The sequence below is a fragment of the Pelodiscus sinensis genome, chromosome 2, assembly GCF_049634645.1.
Source record: "Pelodiscus sinensis isolate JC-2024 chromosome 2, ASM4963464v1, whole genome shotgun sequence".
NCBI lineage: Eukaryota > Metazoa > Chordata > Testudines > Trionychidae > Pelodiscus > Pelodiscus sinensis.
Window position 1 is genome coordinate 89,731,377 of NC_134712.1, and position 17,699 is coordinate 89,749,075.

Here is a 17,699-nt window from a genome sequence, read left to right on the forward strand (position 1 = left end):
CAAAAAGGCTACGGAGAACTTTCCTATGAAGCAAATGACAGACTTTTTAAAAAGTATGCTTTAAAAACAAAGCCTTTCTTCCATGTAATCATAATTAAATCTGGAATACCATGGAAGATTGAATAACAATCACTTCGCTTTCTGTGTACACCATGCCAGACTGTGTCATTTATTAAAGCCTGCCTATTGTTTTTCTATTGCCTTGCCAAGTCCTTTCACCTGAGTCAGAGGGTACTAGAGTTAGTTTTGTGTAACGGTGCCATATGTTTGGAGCAGTGTTAGTTTCTTGCTTGATAACCAGATGCAGCATACAGGATGTGCACTCTATTTACAGTGCTCCCATGTGAATTTTTAGGCCAGTTAGCGGCAGGAGGTTGTGGTCTATAGTTGTAATGTCATCTGGCACAGGGAGTTAATGGGTTTGATCATGCTGGCTTGACTTGTAGAACCTCACTAGCTCAAAGGAGCTCTCTTTTATTTAGAAGAAAGGTAAGAGCCAGCAGTTGCAATCTATGCTATAATTATCTAGATTTGTTCTCATATCTTCACCTGTAGTTGTCTAAACAAGCATGGATTGAATGTTACTGTAAAGAAAACTCCTGTGATAGGAAAACCCTCTGTGCCACGCTTTTGAGCTATTGTCAGTCACTAAAAAGGGAGTTTTATTTTGCACAGAAAATACCACCATTTCCAGTTGGCATTGTAAAGTAGAATGGTGGAATATAAATATTTCGTCTAGAGTAGCTCTGCTATCAAGGGGGCTAACCTGCGGATTCCACTGAATTCATGGGATCATGGTGTGAGTTCCAGTGGCAACAGTCAAGTCTCAAATTATCTGAGCACAGAGAGTGTTACTTTGAGTGACTGACCCGTAGTGAGAAAATGAAGGGATAACTTTGCACTGTTGACCCATCTGGGGCATCATTTACTAGGGAGCATTGGCTGGGTCACACTTCAGGGATGTTTCCAGAGACAGTGAAGATCAGGGTTAACCTCTGTGTATTGCCATGGTATTGAGAAGTTAAAGCCATTTAAAGAAAGGACAAGAGGCATGGTGAAGGAAAAGGGGTTAAAAGTCATGTGAGGAAACCTAGGATTAGAAATCTTTCAGACTATCATTTCCCAGCCTAGAAGTATTAGAATACATGTATTGGGGTATGAAAGGCAGGGAAATGGGGATGTGGTGTAGGAGGAGAATCAGAGGAATAATGTGGTTCATGGATTAATGTGGCAACAATACAGTAATAGCAATGTGTGAATGGAGGCACAACAAGATGTATTTTCTCCATAAAGCAGAGGAGCTAATGGGAGGCACCAAGGGAGTAGACATTCTATGGAGGCTTGAGAAAAGCAGAGAAAGGGTGAACTTAGACCTTGATGCCTAGAAAAGGTGAGAGGAAGAAGTAGGTTCACCTCTAATCACAAACAAGAAAAAAAATATTACAGGTTCAATCTCCCTGGTCAAAGGATGCTGGGGACCTGACCGGACCGGGATGAAGGAATTTTGCCTGACCAAGGAAGATCATTTCTGCTCCACCCCCCCCCCCCCCCCGCAACGGGGCCTCTCAGCTCTGACTTGGCCACCAGTCAGAGCCTGCTGCCAGCCCCACTGCCCCTCACTGGGCTTCCTGGCCCTGCCAGCCAACTCAGACAGGGTGTGCTGGGCTTCTGGCCCCACCAGGCAGCTCAGCTGCAATGTGCTGGGCTTCTGGCTCTGTTGGACAGCCCTGCTAAGGTGTACCTGGCAGTCCGCTGCCCTGCCGACCCACAGGGCCCCAGGCAAAAGCCCTCCACTGGGACTCTCTAGTCCTGGAACATCTGTGGTCCAGATGTTGCCAAACCAGAGAGTCCTGATTTAGAGAGTACTGATACAGACATTAGCAACTGAAACAAAATATTGGGTAATATTATCAGCTGATTTAAATTGACCTTGGTTCTTTGAAGTTAATGGACTTTGACAGTTTAGAACATCTGAGGACCCATGATCAGGCTATTTTCTTCCAGTCAGGATTGCCCTTCTGAAACAATGTACAGTATTCCTGCTGGGTGCATCTATACTGCACCCATAGGTCGAAATAAGAGATGCAATTTGAGCTATAAGTATCAGAGGGGTAGCTGTGTTAGTCTGAATCTTCATCAACAATGAGAACTCCTGTGGCACCTTCTAGACTAACAGATTTATTGGATGCATCTGATGAAGTGGGTCTTTGCCCATGAAAGTTTATGCTCCAACAAATCTGTTAGGGTATGTTTACACTACAGCACTAATTCGAACTAACTTAGTTAACTAAGCTAATTCGAACTAACGCATCTAGAACTAAAAACTAGTTCGAATTAGTGTTTTGCTAATTCAAACTAACTCCATTAAGTGGACCCTGAAGCGGGGTTAAGGATGGCCGGAAGCAGTGCCGGCAGGGCATCAGAGGAGGACTTAGAGCGTGGAGATGCTGCCTCAGGCTAGCTGAGGGCTGTGTTTAAAGGGTCCCGAACCCCACCCCAGACAGACAGTTCTCAGGGGTGCCCCGCTTGCAAAGCAGTCCTGGCTTGAAGAGCCCTGAGTGCCCACACTGGGCACATCACAGCACTCGGCCATCAGCCCGGCTGCACTTGCCGCAGGCTGCCATCTGGGGAGAGGGGGCAATTGGGGGGCTGCAGGAGAGCTTCCACCCCCAGAAGCCCGCAGAGCCAGCCCAGTCCTCCCCATCGGGAGCTCGTACCCCATTCCTCCCTCACCTCTTTCCACTTACCCCTCCCTAGCCCCCCTTCTTGATGTAGAAAATAAAGGACAATTGTGTTCAAAAATAGAATCTCTCTTTATTGAACAAAACTGGGGGAGACTGGGAAAAGGAGGTAGGAGAGGGGAAGAGAAAGGGTGGGAGAGGGGAGGCCAACTGCAATGATGAGGGGTTTGGAACAGGTCCCATATAAAGAGAGGCTAAAGAGACTGGGACTTTTCAGCTTAGAAAAGAGGAGATGGAGGGGGGATATGATAGAGGTCTATAAAAGCATGAGTGGGGTGGAGAGGGTGCATACAGAAAAGTTCTCCATTCCCATAAAGAAGGACTAGAGGACACCAAAGGAAAGGAATGGGTAGCAGGCTTCAAACTAGTAACAGAAAGTTGTTCTTCACAAAGCAAAGAGTCAACCTGTGGAACTCCTTGCTGCAGGAGGCTGTGAAGGCTAGAACTGGAACAGAGTTTAAAGGGAAGTGAGATCAAGTTATGGAGGCTGGGTCCATGGAGTGGTATTAGCCAGGGGGTAGGAGTGGTGTCCCTGCCCAAGGTTTGTGGAAGGCTGGAGAGGGATGGCACGAGACAAATGGCTAGGTCACTGTCTTCGGTCCATCCCTTCCAGGGTCCCTAGGGTTGGCCGCTGTTGGCAGACAGGCTACTGGGCTAGATGGACCTTTGGTCTGACCCAGGACGGCCATTGTAAGCTCAGGGCTCAGGGTCAGGGGTCTCAGTGGACCCCCTTGATTCTCTTGCACACCTGCTCCTGGGTGGCCAGGCTGGCAGCTCTCCTGCCCAAGCCGGCCACTTTCCTGTTCCTAGTGCGGAGATCGTGGATGAGGTCCATGATGTCCGCACTAGCCCAGGTGGGTGCCCACCTCTTGCGGTCCCGGGCAAGCTCCCGGGAGCCGCCAGCCTGGTCCCAGGAAGAGGGGGAGGGCTGGGGGGCATCGGGTGGGTGGCTCGATCTGTGCCAGGTGTAGGGTCTGCTGGCTGGGTGCTGGCAGGCTTGCACCTGGCATGGGCACCGTAGCCAGCCCGTGCCCCTTTAAGGGGTCCGGGGCCGGGAGGGAGGGCAGACGAGTTTCCCTGGTGTTGGCCAGAGTGGCCACCAGGGAAACCTGGGGAGGGCTAGCCTCCCACTAGTTCGAATTAAGGGGCTACACACCCCTTAATTCGAACTAACTAGTTCGAACTAGGCTTAATCCTTGTGGAATGAGGATTACCTAGTTCGAACTAAGCGCTCCGTTAGTTCGAATTAAATTCGAACTAATGGAGCGCTAGTGTAGCGCCTATGAAAATTAGTTCTAACTAACGTCTGTTAGTTCGAACTAACTTTGTATTGTAGACATACCCTTAGTCTGTAAGGTGCCAAAGGACTTAATTTGAGCTATGCATGTTATGTATCTTATTTCAATCTAATTTCAAAATAGCTTATTTTGAAATTTGGCAAAATAAACCACTATTCCGAATCATCCCTTAACCCTCGTGGAACAAGTATTACAGGAACATCAGAATAGTGAGATCGTTATTTTGAAATCTATTTTGAAAAAACAGGCTGGTTCAAAAGACATGGAATTGTCGCAGTCTAGACATATCCTCTGATGCCTTCAGATGATGCTGGCAAAATAAAAACATATGATTACTCAATTTCACTTGTAGAATTTAGTTCAAATGTAGTTCAAATTCCAAATACCAGATATAATCTACTCAATAGCAAGACTCCTTTAAACCTATGTTTTTTATGACACTATGTTTTACAAATCAACCAGTCAGATGTCTGTGTGGGAACACAAACAATATGGAGTAAATGTGCAGTAGTCCCTCTTTAGGGCTTTTTCTGATCTCGGGGCTCATTCCCTAGAATGCCCATTTCAGATATTATGAGATATGCCATTATTCAACAGAAATATTGGAGCCCCAGTCTCAGAATATATCCCTTGATTACAGCATGTATCCCTTGAGTTACAGTTTGATTGTTTATACTTACGTTTGACACTTTAGGCAGCCCAGAGAGCTTTGCACAAATAAATTACACAGTTGAGTTCAATGAAAGTAAACTGTAGTACTTTAAAAACATCTACAATCCCAAATTATTTTACACCCTAACATTCAAAAACTGACCTCCTTTCCTACACACACAATTTGAGGACACAGGGTTTGCACCCCAAATCTTGCATGGACACAACCAACATCATTTGAATGTCTGACTACCAGATCTGAAGATCCACTTAGGTGTTCGCATATTTAACTTACATCAGTTGCATCTGCAAATAATATCTCCTTCAATCACTTCCATCCAGAATACTGTGTGAACAGTTTTATTCAAAACAAGAACATTTTAGAACAAAATAGACAATAACTGAGAATCAGTTTCTCCTTCACCTGGTACCCACTCCTTTACCAGCAGATGACACAAAAGACACTTAAATCAGAGGACAGAGCTGCATTTCATAAAGTGCTTCCAATGTTAGTTGCTTCCAGTGAAACACAGAAACCTACATTTATGTTTTGGCAGGAAAAAAAGCCTTGCAGCTTATCTTTTGACTCCATCAAAATAATATTCCATAGAAAGGCAACAGATGATCCAGAAGAGTTATTCTCCATATGTATATTAGTCTGTATGCATACAATAAGGGAGAATATAAGATATGTATGAATACACTGTATTGTATATCTGTGCATACCTAGAGATATATTAATGAGAGAGAAAATGAATTACACTTTAATAAATAATTGTTCTGCCAGGAAGCAACGAATATTATGCAGTGCGTATTGATTTTTTAAAGAAATTATCACTTTGAAATATTAAATATTCTGGAAGTTCTAAAAAAAACCCCTAAAGAATTAGTTGTGATAAAATAACATATATTAATAGTAGGGCAAATAAAATATCTATTTGAAGTGTTGTGTTGCCATTTATTTGAATAGAAGTAAGAATAAAAGTAATTGGAACAATGAGACAGTATGATAAAACTACATGAGAAGGGGTAAGAAATTATTTTTTCTGAAGTACTTTAATATTTCATATTCTGCTCTTCATCAGATTATGCTGTCTAGCATATGGACTGTACTTCGACTAGTATTCTGGGTGTGTTTTCAGTTCCATGCTGTGGTGTATGACTAGAGACCACAAGGATGGTACTCCACACAGTTTTTATACTTTCCTTCAGTATAAAAGAATGAGGATCAGAAAACATTCAAGATAAAGGTTACAACAATTCTGTTTTAAATGTCTTTTCAGAGCAAGACATTTCAGAGTGCTCTGTAGAGGAACTCTAACATACTGTAAATGTTTTACTGACATTTCTATGAAAATCCATTTTATATTTTTATCTATTAGCTATTAGCGTGCTGCCTCTTTGAAATAAACAAATAGTTTATCTATACCAGATGTCTGCAACTAACCTGGTGTAACAGATATGCATTAATACTTTAAGGGTGCATTTATAATTTCTGGTATGAAGGGCACTTCCCTAGGGAACTCTCTCTTAACTGAATTGAGTGAAAGGGGAACGTCATTCAACAACTGAACAAATCCTCTCCTGTATTCTTATGCTATTAGTTTTTGCTGGTTGTAGGATGCTTTAAATCAGACTATTGTTTTAATTTAAGGCTCACATCAAAGTTGAGCTATGGCTATTCAGAAGTAAATAATTAATACGCCAGTTAACTGAAGCTGGTACCTCTATGTCAGCTCTACTCCAAAGAGAATCTGCCATTCTCCATGCTTCAGAATTGTAGCAGTTAGAAACCAGGGTCATCAGATAATAAGTTGCTTATTTTCTTCACTGTGCCTGTAGCTAGGCACTAGCTCTTTCCATATGGAGCTTTCAAATTACTGCTGCTTAGTGAACATGCTTAGTGGGTTTGTGGTTTATTACACTGGTCTCTAAGTAGAGCCTTTCTGTTGCAAGGCAGTACCCATAAGGGATTACTATAAAAAAGGCATTAAATACAGACTATAATCAGAAGGGCTTTTTATTTGTTTTGGTTTTTTGCCCTCTAGCTACCTTTGGGAGATATATAGAAATTGCACAGCTTTTTTTTTTTTTTAAGAGCTCTGTGCACAACTCTCAAAAACTGTATTTCATTCAGTTCTAATAAAGATGGCCATTAATAAAAGAATTTACCTACATCATTTAATGTGTGTACTAATTGCTAGTCCACTCAGTTAAGTAAAATACCCAAAAGATTAACTTTTTTTTTCTTCCAGGACTTCCTAGGTCACAGTATTTCACTCTGTGAATTACTTGGTAACCATTTTAACTTCATCCTCATTTGCTCTTTTATATTTGACACATTTCTAATGCATCTTGACTGCCTGACACATTGGCCTGATAAGGAGTACAAATCCTTAACTGCAGGAGGAAACATTGCTTACATAGAATTAAAGCAATCCGATGATATATCTGCAACGTAAGACCTTCTTTTGGCTCTCTCTGATAACTATTTAATTATTTAGGTTAAAGATTTTGGGGAAATAATCACTTTGCTTTTCATAGATAGATTGATTGATTGATCAAACCAGATTTGATAAATGCAAGAGAACAGAGAGTATATCACAATGGTATATGATTTAAAATCATACTTTTGGTAAATGTTCATGCTACTTTCAGGCATTTTGTTGGGATTGGTCCTCTTTTCTAGTAAATTCTGCCAGATCCTGAATAAACAGAACATTGAAAGTGAAACAGAAGATATCATTTAAGAAAATATTTGCTTGTGTTACTACATAGGAATAACTCAGCCTCATACTAACATTGCACTAAACATATACAATCAAATTATAGTCTGACCTTTTTGAAGATTTAAATAGTTGTGTAACATTCTTCATATCATAGCTGATACTTAGTTTGGAAATGGGGAAAAATAAAATGGGGGAAACGCCTGGCTTTTTAGGTAATCAGATTCAAACACATCAAAACATCTGGTGTAGTGTGACTCAGAATCAATCAAGTTGTTCTGAGTCACCTTATACTACTCTCTGCCACTTTCCTATTAGGTACAAGCAATTTAAGCTAACATGGTCTATCCATTGGTATGAATCAGTGCCGTTAGATGATTTGTTCTTTTGTCCTAATAATGACAAGTAAAATTAGCTGTACCAGAGAAGAAAAAAAAATCAAAGGTAGTAAATGTAAAATAATTAGAAGGGAGGGGAAGAGATTGTGGCCTTTGTAATTAGGAAAAGTGCATAAATCAAGAGAACATTCATCAGCAATATACATTTTTCTATTATTTTATTATTAAAATACAGATCAACCAACAAGATTAATATAATCAAAGGAAGGCAATATAGACTGTTAAAACATTGTTGTATAAGCTAAAGTCTATTGGTACTACTAACAAGGATGAAAAAAGTTTTAGTAAAGTATGTAGCAAGTGAATGCTAATGTATGTTTTTTAACTTCCTGACAGCAGTCTTGTCTTTTTCCTCTGATAGGTACCTATTATACCATTTCTCGGGTGAAGGCTACTCAGCAGTGGTGACCTCTTCCAATTGAACACTCCACAAATTATTATCCGTGGACTCCCAGCTGACATCCTGCTGGAGGCTAAAGCTACTGAGCCAACTGGAATTTCGCCCACTCTCTTATCAAGGTTTTTTTTCTTACACAGGGGAAAAAGATGAAGTTTGGCATAGTGGAGTTCTGCCATTTTTTGCAGATAATAGCTCTTTTCCTGTGTCTTTCTGGGATGAATCAAGCAGAACTCTCAAGGTCCAAATCAAAACCCTACTTTCAATCAGGGAGGCAGAGAACCAAGCGCAGCTGGGTGTGGAATCAATTCTTTGTGCTGGAGGAATACATGGGTATGGACCCTCTCTATGTAGGAAAGGTAGGGGATTTGATCAGCATTTGGAAAGAGAAGATGTTTGTTATCTTGATACATTTATAGAGTATAACTATGAATTGTCCTTTTATTGGCTTGGTAGAAGTAGGTCAAAAGGGAATTGATTTTTTTAAAATAAAAAGATTGTTGTAACTACAAAAATATCAACAATATGCAGTATCTTTAGATTCTTCATGCAGAAGGTTTTTTCAAAGCAATACATTGTAGCTGTCTAAAAAAAAAGTGAGAACCTGTATATTTTATCATTATCACAACTATGATAATTACTTACTCATATAGCCTTAACAGATGCTTATTACATTTCTTGTGACGTATATTTATTACATAGCTAGATTGCAGAGGAAGTATACATGGTCCATTACAAGAAAATAAGAAACAAGGCAAACAAAAAGCAGAGTTTCTGTCCTGTATAGCTTACAGTCTTAAGATCTAGGTCTGCATCACTGAAGACAGTGGTGAAAGGGCAGAATGGCAAGTGGTAAGGTGAGGGCTAGAAGAATGAGGGAGTGTCTGGAATGGTGCTGTACTCTGGCTTTCTTTGGTTGGTACACTGGCATTTTCGGGGCAGAGCTGGCCAGTATACTTTAGTACAACCCAAATGCTAGGCTATACTAAATGGGGATTTGGGCCAGTATAAAACAACCCCCATCATCAGGGAGTCCCAAATGGCTCTTTTGTAACCTCTATAGCGGCATGAAATGCATATTGAGCAAGCTGTGAAGTTGGCCTTAAGCTTATTCATTGTTTTGTGCTGGCATGAAATACAGCTCCATCGGTAACTTTCCAAATGAGAAATGCTTAGGTTTCTTATGTAATATATCTGGTAACAGTTTATCGAAAGAAACATTTTTCTTTTATTTCACAATCTAGTTTCTTATTGAGAAATATCTACAAATTAATAATAGCGGTTAGTTTCTTGGCTTACTTATAGGAAACAAAACACAATAGGGTATTTCCAGCAGAATCATTTAAGTTTACCAGAAGTTGATAAGAAGATGCCAAAATGAGGCCCACTGACAGAAGTGGGAAGATTAAAGAAGGCAGTTGCCCAAGGACTTGATGATTCAAAGGGGCCCAGGACTACTGGGTGGTGCGGCTGCTACTATGGCAATGGTGGTGGCCAGAGCCCTTTCAGTCACTGCCAGAGTGCCATGCCATGTACTCCAAGCAACTTTGAAGGCTGGGGGGAATGTTCTGTGGTCCGGGTGGTGTGGAGGACTGGCTGTCCCTGCCTCGCCCCTTCTGCCCAAGGCTCCACCCCTTCCGGGAGCACAGACCTGGCTATCCCCATACCTTGCCTTGGGGGCCTGCAGAAGCTCTTGGCTCCCTTGGCGAAGGTCCAGTAATTTGGAGCCTACTGATTCAAATGCTTGTGCAGGTGAAATATTTTTCTTTATATGATTCATCCCAGTGATGTCAAAATTATCTATGCTGTATGTGTTTGCAAATAAATACACCTTGATCCTGCCAGGTGCTTTAGCCACATGAGTAGTACTAATAAGATCATAAGAGAGACAGTTCATATGCACTTGTTTAAGAGTTGTGCTAGGCAGGGGTAAGAGAGCTGAGCACCTAGCAAAACTGAGGCCATAAAGATCTACTAGGATCAATGATGATCCAATAATCAGATTCTAGGGTTTTAAATTTTGTATTATTATCATTATTATAGGAGTCATGAAAAGGTTAGTTATATTTAAGGTTATGTAAGAGTTTCTATTCTGATACCCTATGTTATTTATGGGCTTTAGCCTTTGAAGATGACATAGTTTCAGCTTGATCTCTCTGTGAAGGTATAGCTATGTGTAAATTTTCAACCACTTTTGACTGGTAGTAGAAAGTTAAAATTTGGCTTGGAAATAGTCCTGGCTGAGAAATATCTGCACATATGTTAGAGAAAGTTTTGATTTCATTCATTGCAATTCACATTTTGCACATGCTTAGTACAGGTTGAACCTCTCTAGGCCAACACCCTCGGGACCTGACCAGTGCCTAACCAGAGAGTTTGCTGGTCCATAGGAGGTCAATATTATCTTGCAGCATTACCATCACTTCCACTGCTTACTGGGTTCTTAGAAGACATTTAGGGCTAAATTAGAGCTAAGTAACAGCACAGAACACTGAGAGCCAAGACTGGTAGCTGTAAACGAACTTTATAGGACTGCAGGAAACTTAGGGTATGTCTACATTACCCCGCTAGTTCGAACTAGCGGGGTAATGTAAGCATACCGCACTTGCAAATGAAGCCCGGGATTTGAATTTCCCGGGCTTCATTTGCATAAGAGGGGAGCTGCCATTTTTAAAACCCCGCTGGTTCGAACCCCGTGCAGCGCAGCTACACGGGGCTCGAACTAGGTAGTTCGGACTAGGCTTCCTATTCCGAACTACCGGTACACCTCGTGGAACGAGGCTACACCCATGATAAGTGGACATCCGGCTAACTAAAACCATGCTTGGCCAAAGATGTTGCTGGACCAGAGAGTGCCCGACTAGAGAGGATCAACATGTACATTTTGCATGGAGTTGTCATTATAGCAGCACCCTGCACAGATAAAGAAGTCCACATATGTATGGCTAATTTAGTGATTCAGTGAGGAATTTACTGAAGGGACATAGAGAATGAGGCAGGCCTCCAAAGGCACTCTTGCCTCAGTTTGGGGTACATTCTCAGAAGTCTGACTACAGTATGAGCCCTCTGTTTCTAGGTACAATTTGTATACTGCCTAATTTTCTTTTTCATCCTCAAAATGATGTGGGAACAAGAAGTCATATTTGCACCAGAAAATTATTTTACAGATGCAGAAAATGTAAGCATAAATTTGCACCTGGAAAAAGGACAGCATTTTACTGAAACCATACCTCTTGTTGTGCATATTGTAAGATAAGATGCACAGCTCAGGATCGGTGAGGAGTCCCGTGGCACCTTATAGACTAACAGAAGTGTTGGAGCATAAGCTTTCATGAGCAAAGACCCACTTCGTCAGATGTGCCACGGGACTCCTCGCCACTTTTGCAGATTCAGACTAACACGGCTACCCCTCTGATACTTGACAGCTCATGATGTTCACAGGACAGGCGATCTGCAGTATCGACTTCCCACTGGTCAGATTGTGACTTTAGCTGGGTTTCCACACAAGGGAATGAAGGCGTTCAAGGAATTACTTTCTTGTATGGGTACTGTGGCATTGTGATGTGATCAGACACTTTTCAGCTGCTCCTTCTGCCTCCAGGCAGATGGTTGATGAGTGGATAAGTGGAAGTGATGATTGGAATGAGTTTTGCACCTTAATGTTTGAGGAGAGGGGAAGTAAGCTGTGCTGAGATTGTTTACTCCCCCTGAGGCCTCTGACCCAAGCCATTTAAATTGCTGCTAGAGTGGCGGGGGAGATAGTGGTACTGCACAGCATGCTCCAGGCAGTGCTAGAAGGGAGGGTGCCACTTGGAGGTCCAGGCAGTGTTGTCTTCTGCCAGAGGCCCAACACCTTCCAGGAGTGTGCAGCTGCTTTCCCTCAACCATTATCCAGGGGTCCGGAGTGGCTGTCGACTGTCCTGCTTCCCCTGTGGAGCAAGTGGGACCAAAATCGAGTCCCATTCCTGCCTGCTCTTGGGACAGCATTGTAAGGTGTCAGTCCAGGTCTAATTTCACAGGACAAGGCATCTTCCTGCAGACCTCAGAAAATGTGTGCAATAATGTGTTTCACTAACACTAAATAGGTCCACATTATGGTATGTGTTTTCTTACCATTTTAGTCAAGAAGCCCCAGGCATTTCAGTTTTAAAAATAGTGTTAGGAAAACATACGGATTCTGTGGAAATCATGAGGAGTCACAAAATGCCAAACTTACTTAACCTTAACTTTGTCCTCTTCTTTGTGTGCATTTTTACACATCAGGTATATGAGAACAGAGGGTGAAGATATAGACCCAGTGAAGTCAATGGTCAGGGTCCCATTGACTTCAAGAGGGCCAGGATTTCACCCATAACATCATTTCACATGACGGAATAGCATACAGTTTCTTAGACTTTAGATGCACATATGGAGTATTTTGTAATATATCATTCTTATATCCTTAAGCATTTTTAATGGCTACAGTATATCATATTGTTTTATATGAAGCTGGGCCTGGTTCTTCTCTTATATGGGTGTAAACCAGGTGTAACTTCGCTAGGGTTGAGGCTAGGGTTTCCAGATGGTTTCAACAAAAATACGGGACACACTTGACATTACATCACAATCCACATTACATATTTTTTAGAAAATACCAGACATTTATATTTTCTCAATTTATTTTCTGAACAGAAAGCTCAAATACTGGACTGTCTGGTTCAAAACCGGACACCTGGCAACCCTAGTTGAGAGAAGGGCACCAGTGAAAACTGTTAGAACTCCTACTTCTGTACATTCTCTTCTCTCCGAGGTTTGAATGGTAATTGTTTAGGTCTGTCACAGGGGCACTCTATTCTCTACTGAGGCCACTTCTTGTGGCTGCATATGGGGATTAGCTCCACTCAGGTCTGACGCCCCTTCGGCTGTTCGCTGCACACACTGTTGTGCCTCTCACTCTCCCTGTGACTGCTGTCTTCATGACTTTGCTGTCTGGGCAGCTCACTGTGGTCTTCCTCTTGCGGAGTATGAAACACTCAGGGCTGGCCTTACCATGAGGCGAACTGAGGCAGCTGCCTCAGGTGCCAGACTGTGGGGGTGCATCACTAGGACCCAGACTGTAGAAAATTGCGTCTGCTGCTGGTGCATATGTATTCTCTCTTCTCTAGATGCACAGAGATAGTGGAGTGCTGTGCTGGAGGAAGGAGGGCAGAAAAAACATAATAGGAAGGAAGAGAAAAGGTGGCATGGGGGCGTCATTTGAGCTCCCTGCCTCAGGTGCCAAAACCTTGTGGGCCGGCCCTGGAAAGACTTCCTATACCAGTAGTCCCAGGCAGTCTTCTCATGCACTGCCCTGATGGTGCCAACTCCCCTGTGGCTGTTTGGGGAATCTGGGTCAACCCAATTGTTCAGGTTCCAGCCCAGGAACCCTATCTCTAGTAACAGTGGCCTGCTCGTGCCCTGATATGTGTCTCTGCCTTTGGATCCTTCCTACATCTTCCTACTTCTCAGCTCTATTTTCTGGCTTCCTCACTTCTGTGGATTTACTAGCTCAACCCCCCTTCTTCCAGGAATTAATGTCAGACTGCCCAACGGTAGCCCCAACACTTCCCTTCTTCCAGGGAGTGAAGGCAGACTACCTCCTGGTAGCCCCTTTTGGTTGCCCACTTCCTGCCTTTTAAATCTGGCTCAGCTTCTCCTCCAGCGAGATTTCATAAGAAAAGTAGGTTTTAGCACTACCTGGCTTTGCTCCAGTGGCAGCCTATTGGTTAATTTTAACTCTGCCCGCTGGTACATATGTGTTTCCACACACATTTTAATTACATGATCACATACTGGTTCTCAAAGAATGCAGTATAATAGCATTCCATTTTCCTACAGCTTTAGATGCACACACAGAATTGTTTAGTACTGCAGACTTGTGTGAGGTGGACACCCTATCACGGTGGCTCAGTTCTGCATTATGTTCAGTGCCTCCTGGGATGTGCTTAATAACTAATAGGATAAGGTGCTTAGCCATAAACAGTACAGTTTTGTTCCATCCATCAGCACAGCATACCACAGGTACAATTCAGGGGATGAAGCAGTTAATTATTTGGCAAATTTAAGTGAATAAGAACTTATTTAGCAAATCAAGCAGAGCACACATGCATACCAGAGGTGAAATGTAGGGGATAAATCAGTCAACTCTGAGGCTAATTTATCTGGAAACTTAGGTGGCTTATATTTGTTGGCAAATGTTTACCATTACTCTGCTGTATTTTGTGTAAAAAAGGCTTTACAGTGTATTTTCCATATAAATGACTTTAATGAAGTCTGTTTGGCATACAAATAATAGTACACAGTACTAAACAATTCTATGCATATGTGTTTAAAGCTGAAGAAAAATGGTATGCTATTATATTGTATTATTTGAGAACCAGTATGTGATTATGTTATTAAAGTCTGTGTGGAAACACATATGCCCCAAGGGGCAGTGTTAAAATTGTGTGTGCCACAGTAACTTGGGAATTTTCTATTTTATTGATTGCTTAACCATGTAACTCTAATTTTCTCTCTCTCTCTCTCTTTTTGAGTAAAATGCTAATAAGAATTTCAGCCTTCTCAAGAGTGTTGTGAGGCATTACAATGATACCAGATCTCGTTCAGCCATAACCTCTTTCAGTTTTTGCCTGTCCAAACAAACAAACAAGCAGGGAAAGAGAGGAAGATTGTGAATAGGAGAGAACTTGTTTTAAATCATGATTTCAGGCTTCACTGATTTTATCAGGGTTTGTTTAGAGCAGGGGTGGGCAACTTCAGGCCTAGGGCCCGGATGCAGTCCCTGAGGCTCAGGGAAGCATTGCCCTCCCCCACATTAGGAAGCCTGCACAGGTGCTCCAGCCTCCCTCCGCCCATGCTGCCTCACCTTGAAGATGGAGCACACAAAATCTACTAGGCTAGGCCTCCCTAGGCATTGGTGTAAGGAGTGTCTCTCAGTCAGGGGCCATGAGGGTTTTTTGTTTGTTTGTTTTGCTTCTCACTTGTGTGTGGTTCCCACCCAAAAAGGTTTCCCACCTCAATTTATAGAGAGGCACTATCTGTAAAAGTGCAAACCCAGATCTTAATTCTAAACTCTTCCAGAATCCGGAGCAATGGGAGCAGTGCTGCCCATCTCCACTTCTGTGCAATACATTTAATGCGATCCATTCTTTTTTAATATAATCTCAATAGAATGTGAAGGATTCTGCAAATAAAACATAAAGGAAAATAGGTATGAATGAGTGGGGGAAAAAGAAAATACTGATGAAATTTTAAGTGGCATTTTGGAAATGAGAAACGGAGGAGGAAAATTTAAATGATTTGCTCAAGGCTATTCAGCCAGTGTCAGAGCTAGAGTTAGAACTCAGGACTTGCTGGCTCCCAACCTCATCTTACTGAGTGATTATGTACCTTTTGGTGCTTCCTCTTAACTACTCAAAGACATGTTGGGAGATTTTTCAAATATGGGTCAAGATATTGCAATAGTGTCTTAAAGTCCAAATCAAGATCAGAGTCTTGTTGTACTAGACGCTGTACAAACACTCAGCTAGACACACTACCTTCCTCAAAGAACTAAGAACCTGATCTTTCAACTGTGGGAACCACCATGGGTGAGAGGATGATAGGTAGCTGTCACCCATTACACTTGAGCTCTTATTGCAAGTCACTTTTTTATAGAATAATCCCATGTCATTCTATCCCACTTGTCCCAGCTCCTCTACTGATAGGTACAGGGGACAGTCACCTGCTCTTTTCCTTCCTCCTATTAGGAGGTAGCTGGCCCACATACCCTGTCTACAGTTTTTGGGAGGGGACATTGGGAAAACAGGATCATACTCTATGGTCATGAAATAATTGGAGCCTGGTAATTAATACACATCTCTTCTCCTGTATTCTCCAGTAAGTCTTGGAAACACTTACTGCTAAAGACCTCTCATTTCTCTGAGGCTGAAACATGCCAGAATTCTGTGGTGTAATGAATAGGTAGATGACCTTTAGCCCACTGCCTACTAGAGAACCAATACCATTAGGAGAATGTATATATAAGTACTGCACCATTTGGGAAAGGGAGCCTATGGGTAGGAACACGGAATGGGTCCTTGCTTTTCTGTGTAACCGGATGGGAGAGAGGAATGTTTTTTCCATCCATGTAAGGACTGTGAAGTAGGGCTACTAGAGAGAGTGTGCTTAACTTCCCTTTCTCCTTGAGGCCAGGAAAGGAGATTTATAAGGGCATAGGACATTTTTTTAACCTCCCTGCAAATGTAGCTTACAGGGGCCAAATGGAAGAGGGATGATGTTCACATAAATTATTATACTGTGCTAAAACCATAAAACACACTGTACAGAACATGAAGACTAGATCAACAAAGAATTTCCCAAAAGAGTGTAGTCCACTAGCCATTTATTTTGTTGTGATTTAATTTTGGGGTGCCCAACCTAGGGCACTTTGAAAATGTTGGTCTTTCTGTCAAACTGCTGCAAATATGATGGTACAGTTGTTCCCAAAAAATTGAGGGAACTTCTTCATTGAAGAAAGCGGTACAATCATTCACCAGTTATTAGAAAATACCATCAATGGATTTGTCTTTACCCCATGGGACAAATGTTCAATTGAGCCTCTGAAACTGCAAGCAAATGCCAAGTTATCTTCATTTCCAACTAGACTCCCAAATACTTTAAGGCTGTGTCTAGACTGGCAAGTTTTTCCACAAAAGCATCTGCTTTTGCGGGAAAAACTTGCCAGCTGTCTACACTGGCCTCTTGAATTTCCGCAAGAACACTGACTTCCTACTGTCTGAAATCAGTGCTTCTTGCGGAAATACTATGCTGCTCCCATTCGGGCAAAAGTCCTTTTGCACAAAGCTTTTGCGCAAAAGGGCCAGTGTAGACAGCTCAGATTCCTTTTGTGCAAAAGTGCGTCTAGATTGGCATGGACGCTTTTCCGCAAAAAGTGCTTTTGCGGAAAAGCGTCCGTGCCAATCTAAACGCCCTTTTCCGCAAGTGCTTTTAATGGAAAACTTTCCCGTTAAAAGCATTTGCGGAAAATCATGCCAGTCTAGACGTAGCCTAAGTGTTCCGGCATTGTATTTCCTAGCTACATTCCTAGCATCTTTCTGGGATAGCTGCACAATATTTTCAACGTAACATGGAGGAAATAGGTATATTTGCAAGTTTTCTCATTTATGCCTTTTTTTTGTTGCATAATAGAAAGCTCTATTGCTTTGAATACTTCCAAGAAACTGTTCTGGAGATTGATACATTTCAGAAGCACAACAGAGTTATTTTATCAATCTCAGCACCTTTTTATTTGCTTTATATAATAGGAAGTGATAACAGTTGATCCCTTAAGTAAAAAAGGACACCACTGTTCCCAGCAGTGATAGTGCACTTCAACTGCTGCTGCTATTTGAAACAAATGAGAAATACAATTAATCTAAACTCTATTTAGATATCTCAGCATGTCTGTCTTAGGGGCTGCACACAGCCAC

The 17,699-nt window shown here is 42.0% G+C and overlaps 1 protein-coding gene and 1 long non-coding RNA gene across 5 annotated transcripts in view; one reads left to right on the forward strand and one right to left on the reverse strand.

Annotated features, from left to right (window-relative positions):
- LOC106731765 (uncharacterized) overlaps positions 1–17,699 on the reverse strand; it is a 74,730-nt gene that overhangs the window by 10,999 nt on the left and 46,032 nt on the right. Inside the window, exons 5-6 of one of the 3 annotated variants that reach the window (XR_012901565.1) lie at positions 7,321–7,395; positions 5,060–5,348 (exon numbers count right to left, since the gene is read on the reverse strand). The exons of 1 other annotated variant lie outside the window; for it this stretch is intronic. This is a non-coding gene — a long non-coding RNA (uncharacterized LOC106731765). Of the gene's footprint in view, positions 1–4,262; positions 4,350–5,059; positions 5,349–7,320; positions 7,396–17,699 lie in introns of those variants that run through there. One more of the 3 variants, XR_012901568.1, reaches the window with a different exon arrangement.
- The window catches only part of CDH7 (cadherin 7), a 116,694-nt gene that overhangs the window by 4,009 nt on the left and 94,986 nt on the right, over positions 1–17,699 (forward strand). The window contains exon 2 of one of the 2 annotated variants that reach the window (XM_006119917.3): positions 8,176–8,570. In XM_006119917.3, the coding sequence (XP_006119979.2) occupies positions 8,361–8,570 (210 nt within the window). In that variant the 5' untranslated portion in view covers positions 8,176–8,360. The remainder of the gene's footprint in view (positions 1–8,175; positions 8,571–17,699) is intronic. The other variant, XM_075921028.1, reaches the window with a different exon arrangement.